At 39.9% G+C, this 14,369-nt stretch overlaps 1 protein-coding gene across 1 annotated transcript in view; it reads left to right on the forward strand.

Moving 5' to 3' along the window:
* The window catches only part of Rttn (rotatin), a 172,979-nt gene that overhangs the window by 52,459 nt on the left and 106,151 nt on the right, over positions 1-14,369 (forward strand). The window contains exons 18-21 of the mRNA XM_036205187.1: positions 1,185-1,356; positions 4,088-4,187; positions 8,497-8,585; positions 10,344-10,461. Of these exons, the coding sequence (XP_036061080.1) occupies positions 1,185-1,356; positions 4,088-4,187; positions 8,497-8,585; positions 10,344-10,461 (479 nt within the window). The remainder of the gene's footprint in view (positions 1-1,184; positions 1,357-4,087; positions 4,188-8,496; positions 8,586-10,343; positions 10,462-14,369) is intronic.

Genomic DNA, 14,369 nt, shown 5'->3' on the forward strand with positions numbered 1-14,369 from the left:
GTAACAGATTCAATTTTAAGCTGTCTTGAAATCTCCTCTGCCAATGTTATTAGTCCAAAACTTCAACTTAACCACAGATAGATTGTTGGGATAAGGGCAAAACCCAGCCACATTCTTTGCCAAAATATCACAGGAATAGTCTTTAGCCCAGTTGCTATTACTGTTCTTCTCTGAGACCTTTTGAGTTGAGCCTCTATATTCCACATGGTTTCAGTACTACTGTCTTCCAGGCTTCTGCTTGAATGAATACACAGTTAAGTACTGTTTACAGCATTCAACCACTTTCCTAGTCCAAAGTCCTGAGGTCTTCCACATTTCTCCAAAAAAAAAAAAAAAAAAAAAAAAAAAAAAGAAAAAGAAAAATGTATTATCAGACCTGTCACAGCAATACTATTCCTGGTACCAACTTCTGAGTTAGTTACTTTTCTATCGCCATGACAAAACACTATGATAAAGGCAACTTATAAATGAAAGCACTCATTTTGGGCCTCAAGATTCCAGAGGGTTAGAGTACATGACCATTTTGGCAGGGAGCATGGTGGCAGGCATGCGTGACTCTGGAGAAGTAGTAGCTGAGAGGTTACATAAGGAGAGAGAGTGAGAAGAAGAGAGAGCAAGCTAACTGGGAATGTTGTGGGCTTTGAAACCTCCAAGCCCACCTCGAAGTCTCCATCAAGGTCATACCTCCCAAACCTTCCCAAACATTTCCACCATGTGTAGACCCTTCACTCAAATTATGAGCCTTTGGGGCCATTCTCCTTCAGACCACCACAACTTACAATTTTGGTTTTATACTGGGCTTTATCACTATGTTGCCTAGGCTTACTCTCAAACTCCTGTGTTAAAAATCCTTCTGTTGCATCCTGGCACAGTTGGGGCTACAGATCTGACATGGAGATTAACTGAAGTTGACTGTGTTTTTTAGTTTCTTTAAGTCTACCCAATTGTTGTTATTAATCATTCTCAGTTTCTGATGTTATTTTATAAAACAAAATTGACTCTATATGAAAATAGATCTATATGAACGAGTTTTGTGGAAACAGGAAAATACTGCTGATGACAGTGTATATATATATATGGATAGTTATATTTTATTTTGATAATTCTTTGTATTTATAAGCCTGTTTATAATCCTATTTATAAGCACAAAATACTGATTTAAATACCTTGTGTTTTGTTTTTAGGGTTCGTTCACTAGCATTAAAGCTGTTAGCATTTTATCTTACCAATGAAGAAGGGGCTGATACAAAGCGCCCATTCATAGATGCCAGAATTCTCTCCCGAGTTACTAATCTATTTATTGTGAAAAAACCTATTGACCTTAAACTGGATGACAGACGAGAACTAGTTATTAAGGTAACTATAACTTTTGAGTTTATTACTGTGTAGTAATTTGATACATTTATATAGCATGCATTTTATGTGATGACTTTCAGGCTGTGTATGCATAGGGAGGGAGATGGGTAATTTGGGACTAGTTTCTTGTATTCTATATTGATCTGGTTTCTGGATGTGTTTGTTTACTGGGCAGATACTACTTAAATGTGTTAATTCCACTGGTTGAGAATAAGACCACTACCACATTTTAAAACCAAATTTGAAGCAAGCTTTAATTAAATACTAGCCAGGTTGATGAACTCTCTGGCCAGGTCCATTTCTGGGTTCCCAGAAAATGGGCACAAGTCAAACCTTGAAGAGGCTTAAAAAGGCAACCCCACAAAGGCTTGTCCAATCAGGGACAGTCACATATCCTGACATATTTCCCATCCTCATATGATCAAGCATGTCTGGTGTTGGTGCAGAAAGCTCAAACAAACTTGTTCAGGGGAGTGAAAACATAAATAGCCTCTAGCCTTTAATTTTGGTTCTTACAAGTGCCTATTGTATTCTAGGGACTATATGTATGTGCTGAAAGTGGAAGTTATTCATGGAGTGTCTGAAATGCACTACATTTGGATAGAGTGAGAAGTCTTGTGATGAGTTTTTACATCTTTTTCTAATTTTTAAAAACCTATGTGCATGTGAATACAGTGCCCAGTTGAAGCCAGAAGAGGGCATTGGATTCCCTGGACCTGGAGTTACAGATGGTTGTTAGACACTTGATGTGGATGCTGGGGACCAAACTCAGATCCTTTGGAAGAGCAGCATATGCTCTTAACCTCTGAGTTATTTCTTTAGCTCCTGGGTTTTTTTTTTTTTTTCAGTTAATTTCTCAAAATGTATTTTTATTAGATTTATATATTTGCATATAAATGTTTACAAATGTATACATGTATACACACACACACACACACACACACACACACACACACACACACATAAGGTCATGTCATAGAAGTCACTGTTTTTCTTCTACCATATGTGTTGCTGGAGATGGAACATAGATCATCAGGCTTGGCAGCAAGTGCCATTACCCATTGAGCATCTCACCTGCTCTTATGATGACCAAACAAATACCATTGACATAAAAGTATTGTGAATTGCCAATTAGGAAAAAAGAAAAAGTTCTTGTGAAAAGTATTTCAGCCTCTGCATTTTAGGAGAAACACACACATACCCACACACATGTATATGTATCTCCAAGGCAGTTTCTCTAGGATTTTACAGTGATTATAAGATTTTTTTTTTTTAAACTCTTCACTGAATCCTTGGCCTTTGGCTCCTTTAGACGACTCCACAAGGTTAGGTGTTTTTGTTTGTTTGTTTGTTTGTTTGTTTTTGCCAACTTGAAACAAGTTAGGATAATCTTGAAAGAGGGAAGCCTAATTAAGACAGTGCCTCCATTAAGACTGATATGTACATAAATCTATGAGCACTTTCCTGATTAATGATAGATGTGGAAGGACTCAGCCCACTTTAGTTGATGCCACCCCAGAGCAGCTTGTCCTGATTTATATGAAAACACAAGCTGAGAAAGGCACAAAGAGCATGCTATGAGCAGTGTTTCTCTGTGGTCTCTGCTTTGGTTCCTGCCCTGAATTCTCCTTGGTGATGATTGTGACCTGGAAGTTGTGAGATGAAATAAAGACCTTCCTAGGGTATTTAAAAGATACAGCTAGGGAATGAGTGAGTACCAAAATTCTATTAGTCGTTATTAGGCTTTTGTAGAATTTGTAGAAAGGGAGGAGAGGAATTCCTGGAATTCCTTGTGAGTCTACAGTAGGGATGTGTTCTGGTTTGCTTTTTGTTGCTCTGAAAAAACATTGACCAAAACCAATTTAGAGAGGAAAGTGCTTATTTTGTCTTACAGGTTAATCCATAGTCAAGGGAAGCCAAATCAGGAACTTAGAGCAGAAAGCATGGAGAAACATTGCTTGCTGGTTTGCTCCAGGGGTCAAGTTCAGCTACCTTTCTTTTGCAGCCCAGGCCCACCTTCCTAGGGATGATGGTACCACTCAAAATGGTCTGGGCCCAAAGCATCAATTAGAAATTAAGGAAATGCTCCATAGGCTTTCCCATAGTGTAATCTGATGGAGCCAATTTCTCCATTGAAAATTTCCCCTTTTTAGGTGTTTCAAGTTGACAGCTGAGATTAGCCATCACTGGATAGAAGTTAGCAGAGGGTGTGAGAAAAATGTAATGTTGCTTTAGGTTGTTTTTTGTATTGCTGCTTTTGCTATTTCAGACTGCTCTGAAGTAAGCAAATACCAATCTCTGACTGTTAAAGCCAATGGACTTGTCTTCAGAGGCAGAGATGGTTAAAGAAGAGGACCACAGTGTTTGCAGTTGGCAGTTTACAGGACTGAGGGAAATCTTGAGTCATAGGTCTGAGTTGCTTGTCTCAGGTTAGTCTGGTATAACACAGAGATGATAGGAAACCCAGAAGTTTTCTAGGTTATTCGCAAGGTGCTAGAATTAATGGATTAATTATGACCCTTTACAATAATGTTCATTAAAAAGGAAGCTTATTTGAACATCAAGCCTGTTTCTTTCTGATCTTGTTTCCCTATTACCTAACATACCATTGTTGCAAATTTACATATAAATGTATATTTAAGTATGTTGACTGTAAGCTTTTGTTTTTATGGCATGTAAAATTTTATTGGAGAATTGGAAGCAAATGAAAATATATATTTTTGATTTTCAGCTGGAGACTGTTGAAAAAGTATATGAAATCTTTACCTCAGAAGATGTTGATCTTGTTTTGAGGAAGTCAGCTGCAGAGCAACTAGCTGTAATCATGCAAGGTAATGATTTTTTGACAGTGTTCTTTTTGCAGGCTAAGATTTGAGGTTGCTGTGTTAGTATTAGTTTGTCAGATAACTGTTCATAGGCCAGTCCTAGCCTCTGAAGTATTTTAATCTTCAAGGTTAAGAATGTCTTTTCACATGTTTAGATTGTTGAACAAAACCAAGAGCTAAGAATGTGTGATGGGGGCGGGGATGGCTCAGAGGTTAAGAGCACTGAATGCTCTTCCAGAGGTCCTGAGTTCAATTCCCAGCACCCACATGGTGGCTCACAACCATCTGCAATGAGATCTGGCACTCTCTTCTGTATACATAAAATAAATCTTTAGGAAAAAAAAAAAGAATGTGTGACAGACCTTACTTAAAGTATTTACTATGGGGTTCTTCACAAAGAGTTTGCTTGTCAAGTTCATTGTCAATATTTGACTTATAGAATGTCATGGGTTGGACATTTAGCTCAGGGGTAGAGTGCTTGCCTAGCAAGTGCAAGGCCCTGGGTTCAATCTTCAGCTTAAAAAGAAAATAGAATATCATATTGGGGCTTTATCAAATTATCAAATATAATCTAAAATATTAATAGAATTATGAGTATAAAGTTTTTTCCTTTTATAATTTATTGTTATGTGGTAATTTTGATTCCTACATGTTGCTCAGAGAAGTAACTCAAATAGTACTTTTGGGTAAGACAAAAAGTAATACATTATGGGCTGGAGAGGTGGCTCAGTGGCTTAAGGAACCACCTCATGTAGGCTCACAATCATCCATAACTCCAGTCCCAGGGGATCAAATACCCTCTTTAGGGATCTCAGGGTGTGCTGTTGGTGTAAAATATACATGCAGACAAAACAACCATACACATAAAATAAAATGAAAAAAAAGCATTGTAATTCTGTGTACGTGTGGTTTATTGTTTAAAAAGAGTATGTATATGGTTTTATTATTTAAAAATAAACTAGAAAAAGATAGCTTGCTTTGTAATATTACAATTGCATAGCGTTTATTATATAATAATAAAGTCTGTTAGTTTTCCATTTTTTCTCATCTTTGATATATGCATTTTAATGTTTCTGGAAAAAGCAAATTCTCACTTTTTTCTTTTTCACTTTTATTATTCTTTGTGGATTTCACATCTGGCATTCTAATCCTACTTATCACCCCCTCTCTACGTCAGCCCTCTGCCCTTGCAACATCCCCCTCAATCAAAACAAAATTAAAAAAAACAAAACAAAACAAAAAAACCCAAAAACCATCCTCCTCCTTGTCCTCCTCATCGTCATCATCTTGTGGTGGAAGCTGTAGTGTAGCCCTTGAGTCTCAGTTTACTCTTTAGTCCATTCACCGTACTTGCAAGTGTTCATGAGCTAACCCTGATCCTCACTAGCTGTAGTGCCTGAGAGTGGTTCTGCTTCTGGTCTGGGCAGCCTCCTAGAGCTGACCCTGTTGTGGGGAAGCCCCCTCCTCCCCAGATGAGCCAGCCCCAAGGACATGAGAGCAGGAGAGCTGACCCTGCATCCCCAACCCCCGCCCCGCCTCCACCCCATCTACCATGCAGTGGAGAGAGAGAGAGAGAGAGAGAGAGAGAGAGAGAGAGAGAGAGAGAGAGAAAGAGAATGGATGAATGAATATGGGGGGAAGGAAGTGGGGAGAGAAGAGAGGTGCACAGGTCTCAGAGTCCTGAGAGTGAGAGAACTAACCTTGTACCTCATCAGCTGTAGCACACAGGAGAGTGGGCCCTGGACCCTGCCTGGGAACACAGTAGAGCTGACCCTATTGTCTGGGCTTCAGGTGAGCCTGCCCTGAGGGTATGAGAGCTTGAGAGCTGTATATATTTGAATATATGCTTATTAAATATTTTTTCAGAAATATATAGTACATTAAAAATTTTCCTTTTATATACTCACTCATAGTAGGATACTAGATATAAAACAAAGATGACTAGACTGCTACACAACTCCAGGGAGGCTACCTAAAAAACAGGACTCTAAGAAACACAGGGATCGCCCAATGACAGAGAAATGGATGAGATCTACATGAACAACCTGGACGACAGTGGGAGTAATGAAGGGCAAGGTTTGAGGGAAAGAGAGCTTAGGGGAGCAGGAGATCCCAGCTGGATCAAGAACAGAAAGGGAGAACAAGGAATAACAGACCATGATAAATAAAGACCACATGATGTAGTTAGAGTTTTCCTGCCTGGCCCAGTCAGGACAAATCTCTCTTACCTGCCAGTCCCACAGTCGCTCAGACCCAACCAAGAAAGCACACAGAAACTTATATTGCTTACAAACTGTATGGCCCTGGCAGGCTGCTTGTTATCTACCTTTTCTATCTTAAATTAACCCATTTCTATTAATCTATACTTTGCCACATGGCTTGTGGCTACCTTTTCTATCTTAAATTAACCCATTTCTATTAATCTATACTTTGTCACATGGCTTGTGGCTTACCAGTGTCTTTACATGTTGCTTCTCATGGCGGCAGCTGGCGGTGTCTCTCCCCAGCCTTCTACATCCCAGAATTCTCTTCTCTCTTGTCCCGCCTATACTTCCTGCCTGACCACTGGCCAATCAGAACTTTATTTACACAGAGCGATATCCACAGCAACATGAGAATAGGAAGAAGCAAAGTGCTAGAGAGGTCCCCAGAAATCCACAATGATACATCCACTGTAGACTACTGGCAGTGGTGGAGAGAAAGCCTTATCTGACCTAGTCTGGTGATCAGATGGCCAAACACCCTAATGGTCCTGCTGGAACTCTCATCCAGTAACTGATGGAAGTGGATGCGAGATCCTCAGCCAGGCCCCAGGTGGAGCTCCAGGAGTCCAATTGTGGAGAAAGAGGAGGGACTGTAAGAGTGTGAATTGTTGAGACCAAGATTGGAAAAGCACAGGGACAAATAGCCAAACTAATGGAAGCACATCAATTATGAACCAAAAGCTGTGGAGCCCCCAATTGGATCAGGCCTTCTGGATAAGTGAGACAATTGAATAGCTTGATCTGTTTGGGAGGCATCCAAGCAGTGGGACCCAGACCTGTCCTTAGTGCATGAGCTGGCTGTTTGGAACCTTGCGCTTATTCAGGGACACTTTGCTCAGCCTGGAAGGAGGGGACTGGACCTGCCTGTACTGAATCTACCAGGTTGAGCTGAATGCCCAGGGGAGTCTTGGCCCTGAAGGAGATGGGAATGGAGGGGAGGGCCTGGGGGAAAGGTGGAGGTGGGGGTGGGAGGGGGGAGGACAGGGGAACCCATGGCTGATATGTAAAATTAAAACAAATATAATTAAAAAATGTAGACTAAAGAAAATTAACATTATTTATATGAAAAACATTTCCTTTTATATTTCCTATTAATAACTTGAGGCTGAAAATCAAGTGATTAATGAATAAAATCATTCATTAATAGACTGATGTTCATGTTCAGCCATATCTACTTATTAATTTATGGAGAATTCTAAATATTTTGAAGTAATCTATTTGGGAAAGAGAAGAAATGAAACTATGGAGAAAAAAATTTGCCATGTAGAATTAAATAATTAATTTGCTTTCTTAAAATTCTAGTTCTACTTAGTATCTAAAATAGTTTGCATGTTTGTTAGTTTTTATAGGTTGTTTTAGATTTCATATTCTAATGTGGGAATAGATGTAAGAATTTGTTGGGGAATATTATTTTAAGGTGTGTTACTTTTGTTTATGTTGCATTTTGTTTAATTCTGTGAAGCTGTGTTACTTTGCCTATCTAAAACATCCATTGGGCTAATAAAGAACTGAATGGCCAATAAGAAGGTAGGAGAAAGGATAGGCGTGGCTGGCAGGCAGAGAGAATATGTATATAAAAAATCTGGGAGGAAAGAGATCTAAGATCTAGCAGCCAGAGAAGGAGGAGGACTCCAGGGGCCAGCCACCCAGCTAAACAGCAAGCCACAGAAGAAGAGTAAGATTTACAGAAGTAAGAGAATGGGTAAAGCCCAGAGGCAAAAGTAGACGGGTTAAGTTAAAGTTAAGAGAAGCTGGCTAGAAACTAAGCAAAGCTAAGGTGGGCATTCATAATTAAGAATAAACCTCTGTGTAAATTTATTTGGGAGCTGGGTGGTGGACCCCCCAAAAGAGAAAAAACAAATAAGAATTGTTTGTAACTTAAATGATTCACAGTATACAGATTCATAAAAATATTTTGTCTTCTAATTTCATCCCTAGGTATACCATATTTTTAATAGTTTGGAAGTTGGGTGCGTAACTGTCCCATATATTTCAAAATGTTCTTAAAGCCACAAAACACTTGTTTAACTTGAATATTGTTTTATCTGTAGATATTAAGATGCATGCTGTGGTGAAAAAGTTATGCTTAATTGAGAAGATAATCGGGTATTTAAATGAATGTGTGGGTCAAGATGGCAAGGTAAGACATTTTTAATAAGTTGGCCTTTTTAAAGAGAAGGGTATGTTTGTGTGTGTGTGTGTATGTGTGTGTGTGTGTTATCCATATGTGCATGGAATTTCACTTGCCTATGCATGAGTGGGTGGAGGTCAGAAGTTGAAGTTGGATATCTTCCTCTATCATTCTCTGTATTATATTTTATTAATATTTTTTAATTTTTATTTTTAAATTTTTAAAATTTATTCTCTTGTATATACATCCAGACCTCAGTTTCCTCTCTCTCCTCTCTTCCCATTACCACACCCCATCCACTCCTCCTCCATTTCCCTTCAGAAAAGGGTAGGCCACACAGGGATATTGACCAAGCATGACATATCAAGTTGCAATAAGACTAGGCACCTCCCTTCATGTTAAAGCTGGACGAGGCAACCCAGTAGGAGGAAAAGGTCACAAAAGCAGGCAACAGAGTCAAAGAAAGCTCCTTTTCTCACTGTTAGGAGTCTCAAGGAAGACCAAGCTATGCAACCATAACATAGATGCAGAGGGCCTAGATCAGACCAATGTAGGCTTCCCAATTGTTGGTTCAGTCTCAGTGAGCCCTTATGAGCCTAGGTTAGTTGACTATGTGGGTTTTCTTGTGGTGTGTTTGACTCTGTTTTCCTACAATCCTTGCCCTCTTCTGTGGGATTCCCAAGATCTGCCTAATGTTTGACTGTGGGTCTCTGTATCTGATTTAATCAGTTGCTGAATGCAGCCTCTCTGATGACAATTATGCTAGGCTCCTGTCTATAAGTATAACAGAATATCATTAGGAATCATTTCTCATTTCATCGACCTCTCTTTCTCTCTCTCTCTCTCTTTTTTTTTTTTTTTTGCCAGTTGTGTTTTGTTCTATCGTAGGCCTTTGGGCCATCCAGTCTCTGGTTCTTTGCTCTTCAGGCAGTGTCAGGGGTGGGCTCCCTTTTGGGGACCAGTCATTGGTTGGCCACTCCCATAATTTCTGGGCTACCTTTACCCCAGCACATTCTGTATTATTGTTGAGATAGGGTATTTCACTGAACCTATAGCTAATTCATTCTTTTGGCTAGGCTAGCTGGCCAGCGAGTCTCAAGGACTCATCTGTCTCCTCCCAGGAAGTTCTGGGTCACCAAACCCAGATTCTACATGTGTGCTGAGGATCATATCCAGGTCCTCCAGCTTGCAAAGCAAGTACCTTTCCCAGTGTACCATATTTCCGGCCTGATAGGTTGATTTTATTAGTTTGAACTGAATTTAGATGAATTTGGATGAATACTTGTATTTTAAGGGAGACCCACCCATCTTTTATTTTTTTATTTCTAAAAGGAGTCTCTAAAGGAAAGCTAAGCTAAAAAATTCTATGAGCTTTCTAAAGAGAAGTGTATTCAATGTTGTTTTTATTTTTAAATAATTTTTTAAAATTAAAGAATTATTATTTTATATGTATAAGGTGCATCATGTGCATACTTGGTGCCTATAGAGGCCAGAAGAGGGTATTGGATTTTTTAGAAGTGGAGTTACATACCATTGTGAGCCACCATGTGGGGGCTGGGAATTGAACCTATGTCCTTCGGAAGAGCAACCGGTGCTCCGTAACTGCTGAGCCATCTCTCCAACCCAATATTTAAAGTAATTGTTAATGTAATTTAAAAAACAAAATATCTGACATCTTTTCACTTTAGTTGCATGTAATTTAATGACCAAGCCATAATACTTACAATAAGGCCATGTCGTATGTTTTATCTCATTTCCCATTGGCAGGTTATAGAATGCTTGATTCAGCCATGCCTCACGCTCCTGAGGAAGGTTTTGTATGCTGACCCAGACATCCGAGTTTCTTTGTCACAGCAGTCTTCTCTCTTGACCCTGTTATTCAGAGGTGAGTAAATCAGGGCCGGAAGGACAACTGCAGATAGCATTTGCTTTCCACTGTAGTATGAGAACAAAGTTCCTTACTGACTTGAAAAGTCATCATGAAAAGCACTCAATGCTTTTGTGGAAATATCTCTTATACTGTTGTTGCCTAAGTAGGCAGCAGCTGAGAAAAGCTGAGCTCTGTATCTGCTCAACTTGTTAACAGGTAATTTTTATATGGTAATTGTTGTCTTTGAAGACGTAAGGCCAGCTGCTTTCTCTTCCTTTAGCATCTGTCTGTGCCCTACTTCTGGTATCACTTGTCTGTTGGGATTATATCGCTAGCAATCCATCCATGGGGTCTATTTAATGAGCAAAGGAACTTATTTGGGGGTTAACTCACAAGACAGAATAAAGGAATTTGTCACAGGATCTTGAAAGGATGAGGCATGGTCCAGTGCTGTTCTCTGGCAAGCTCTGCCCTGGTCCGTTCCAGCATTCCAAACCACGAGGCAGTGAGAGGTAGTGAAGAGAGAGCATGCATCCCAGGTCTTAAGGGTCCCCAGTGGCCATGCCCCAGGGGCGTGTACCTCAAGGTCATTGGCAGGTGTAACAGTTACTTGCTACCTCACTAGGGGCAGTGCTTCATGGCATGGCTCAACAACCATACTACACTTGTCCCTTTGTTTGGCATTGGTTTACAAAATTAGACTGGGATAGAGACTGTAGACCCAGCTAAATTACACTGAATGACTTCTCTAAGCATGTGTGTATGTATGGAAGTTTTAGAAACATTTTTTAAAAATGTGCTATTAAAAAAAGAAATCCAGGTTAGTTTGATTTTAATGATATTTGTATAGAAAAATATCATGAATTTTGTATTGTTTCTTTCTTTCTTTCTTTTTTTTTTTTTTTTTTTTTTCTCAAGACAGGGGTTCTCTGTATAGTTTTGGTGCCTGTCCTGGATCATGCTCTACAAACCAGTCTGGCCTGGAACTCACAGGGATTTGCCTGGCTCTGCCTCTTGAGTGCTGGAATTAAAGGCGTGTGCTAACACCACCTGGCTTGTCTTGTTTCTGCTTATGATTTGCTTTTAATACAGACCTGGGTATTTTTATTTTTGTCAAGGTTCTCTAGAGGAACAGAACATAGAATGAGTTTGTATTATGATAAGGATTTATTATATTGGCTTGCATGATAGGGCCAAGTTGTAGCTATCTGCACACCAGAGAGGCTAAGAACCTGGGAGCTGCTCAGTCCTGGTCTGCTGGGATGGCCTGAGAGATCCCCAGAGAGTCAAAGGTCTTTAGTTCCTTTTGGAAGGTAGAAGAAATGTGGTTCTGGTGTTGTTGGTTGTTTTTACTCTTTTGGCTTTTTGGGGGGCCCACCACCCAGGTCCCAAATAAATACACACACAGAGACTTATTCTTTCTTATAAATGCCTAGTCTTAGCTTGGCTTGTTTCTAGCCTGCTTTTTTTAACTTTAAATTATTCCATCTACCTTTTGCCTCTGGGATTTTTCCTTTTCTTATTTCTATATATCTTACTTTCACTCTTACTCCGAGGCTGGCTGTGTGGCTGGGTGGCTGGGTGGCTGAGTGGCTGGGTGGCTGTGTGGCTGGGTGGCTGGGTGGCTGTGTGGCTGGGTGGCTGGGTGGCTGGGTGGCTGGGTGGCTGGGTGGCTGGGTGGCTGGGTGGCTGGGTGGCTGGGTGGCTGGGTGGCTGGGTGGCTGTGTGGCTGTGTGGCTGGGTGGCTGGGTGGCTGTGTGGCTGGGTGGCTGGGTGGCTGGGTGGCTGGGTGGCTGGGTGGCTGAGTGGCTGGGTGGCTGGGTGGCTGAGTGGCTGGGTGGCTGGGTGGCTGGGTGGCTGAGTGGCTGGCCCCTAGTGCCCTCTTTCCCTTGTGCTCTTGCTCTTCTTCTTCTCCCTTCTCTGCCAGCCCTCCTATCCTTTCTCCTGCCTCACTATTGGTCTTTCAGCTCTTCATTAGACCATCAGGTGTTTTAGACAGGCACAGTAACAGAACTTCACAGAGTTAAATAAATGCAACATAAAAAGTGCAACACATCTTTATATCATTAAAGGAATGTTCCACAGCATAAACAAATGTAACACATCTTAAAATAATATTCTAAAACATTCTGGTATAATGAAGTACAGCAGCAGTACAGGATGGATCCAGTCAGGGCAAGAACTGAAGGCAGGCAGGCGGAACACAGTCCCTTTAGGCCCTGTCTGGGCTGGCACCTGTTGCAGCCTAGAGGCTGTCTCTTGTCCAGCTGCAGTCAGGTTCACAGTCAAGGTTGACCATCACACAGTCAGGTTCACAGTCAAGGCTGACCATCACAGTGTTCTACAGCACTTTGTTTCCTACAATATTACCTCACTTTTTTAATTATTCTAAAGAGGGGTTTTAATCAAATACCTCAATATTTTGTGACCTGTTTGTCATTGGTAAGAAAGATATGATTTATATTAAAATACATAGTATTATAAAATTATTTTAGCATTTCCCACTCTATGATAAACTGCTATCAAAGTGAGTAGGACACAGTTTATTTAAGAAACATTTGTTAAAGTCTAAACCACGTAAAAAGATTCATTTTTAAGGTCATAAAATTTGAAGTGGAGTGTGAAATTTTTTATTGCTCTTTACGGAGTGATCACCTGAAAGAATTGCAAGTATACATTTCTGATTTTATTTCTTTCCTTCTAAAACATTCATTCATTCTTTTATTTGTTCTTTTCTTTTTAAAATTTATTTTCTGAAATAGGGTATTGCTTTGTAGCGCTTTCTGGTTAGAACTTGCTGTATGGACCGAGTTGGTCTTGAACTTGTAGTGACCAGCCTGTCTCTACCTTCTGAGTACTGGCATTGCAGGTGTGTTCCATGGTGTCTAGCTTCCAGTTTCTTTTTTCATGTTGGTAATTATATTATTAATTGCATTTAATCTCCCATTTACTCATATTCATTTAAATTATTCCAGTATGGCATTTATGAGAACCTAGCAGATGCAGCACTTTTGCATGTGTGAGATGATGTTTGGAATCAAGCTCAGGTCATGTGTGTGCTAGACTACTGCTGCACCAGTGAGCCACACTCCCGGCTTGCAAGAGCACTTTGCATGGCATCATAAGCTACATCCTGGTAGCATTTTTAGCAATTGTTCTCTCTCATACATATGCAGGGGAAAATGTCATCTTTTAATGAGTTACTCTGCCTGGAAAATTCATTCCTCTGTGAACATTTGTGGAGTACATACTATGTTCTGGGTGCAGTGGTAGGCCCTTTTATTAGTTATGAGCATGGCAAATGGACTGTCAGGGAGTCAGAGACTTTGACAAATAATTATAAATACAGCATAATACCTGAAGTGGGATTAATTGTCCAAGAGGAAGTGCCGAATGTATTAGTGTTAGGAAAGTATGAGATAATGCTTCTAGGAAATGATGTCTAAGCTGGGATTTGAGAATTTCATATAGACATGGCTGATTTACTGGTAGAGCAAGAAGTTATGTTTGATATGTTAGTTTGTTAGGGACAATGGGATTTGAAAGAGTGTAGACAAGGGGAATGTGGGATAATGTAAACAGGGCAGTTCATGCAAGATCTAATAAGTCTTGATAAACCGCAGAGAGGAGATAATATGAGGTTGTTAAATGAGAATATGTATTTTAGAGATTATTCTGTACTAGCATGGAAAGTTGATTAACAGGCTTTAATTATTAAATAATCTTGCAATACTCTGAATTATAAACTTGCTATGACAGACTCTTATACTGTATTTTAGGGGTAGAAACAAACTTAGTATTTGTTATATCATTACAGAGGGAGGAAATTGAGGTCTCAGAGAATTTAGAGACTTGATCATAGTCATAACTAGATATGTGTTAGAGGTAGAACTCCAACTCCTTTATTTTTTTTTCAATGAAGA

The sequence above is a fragment of the Onychomys torridus genome, chromosome 13 (genome assembly GCF_903995425.1).
Source record: "Onychomys torridus chromosome 13, mOncTor1.1, whole genome shotgun sequence".
Taxonomy (NCBI): Eukaryota; Metazoa; Chordata; class Mammalia; order Rodentia; family Cricetidae; genus Onychomys; species Onychomys torridus.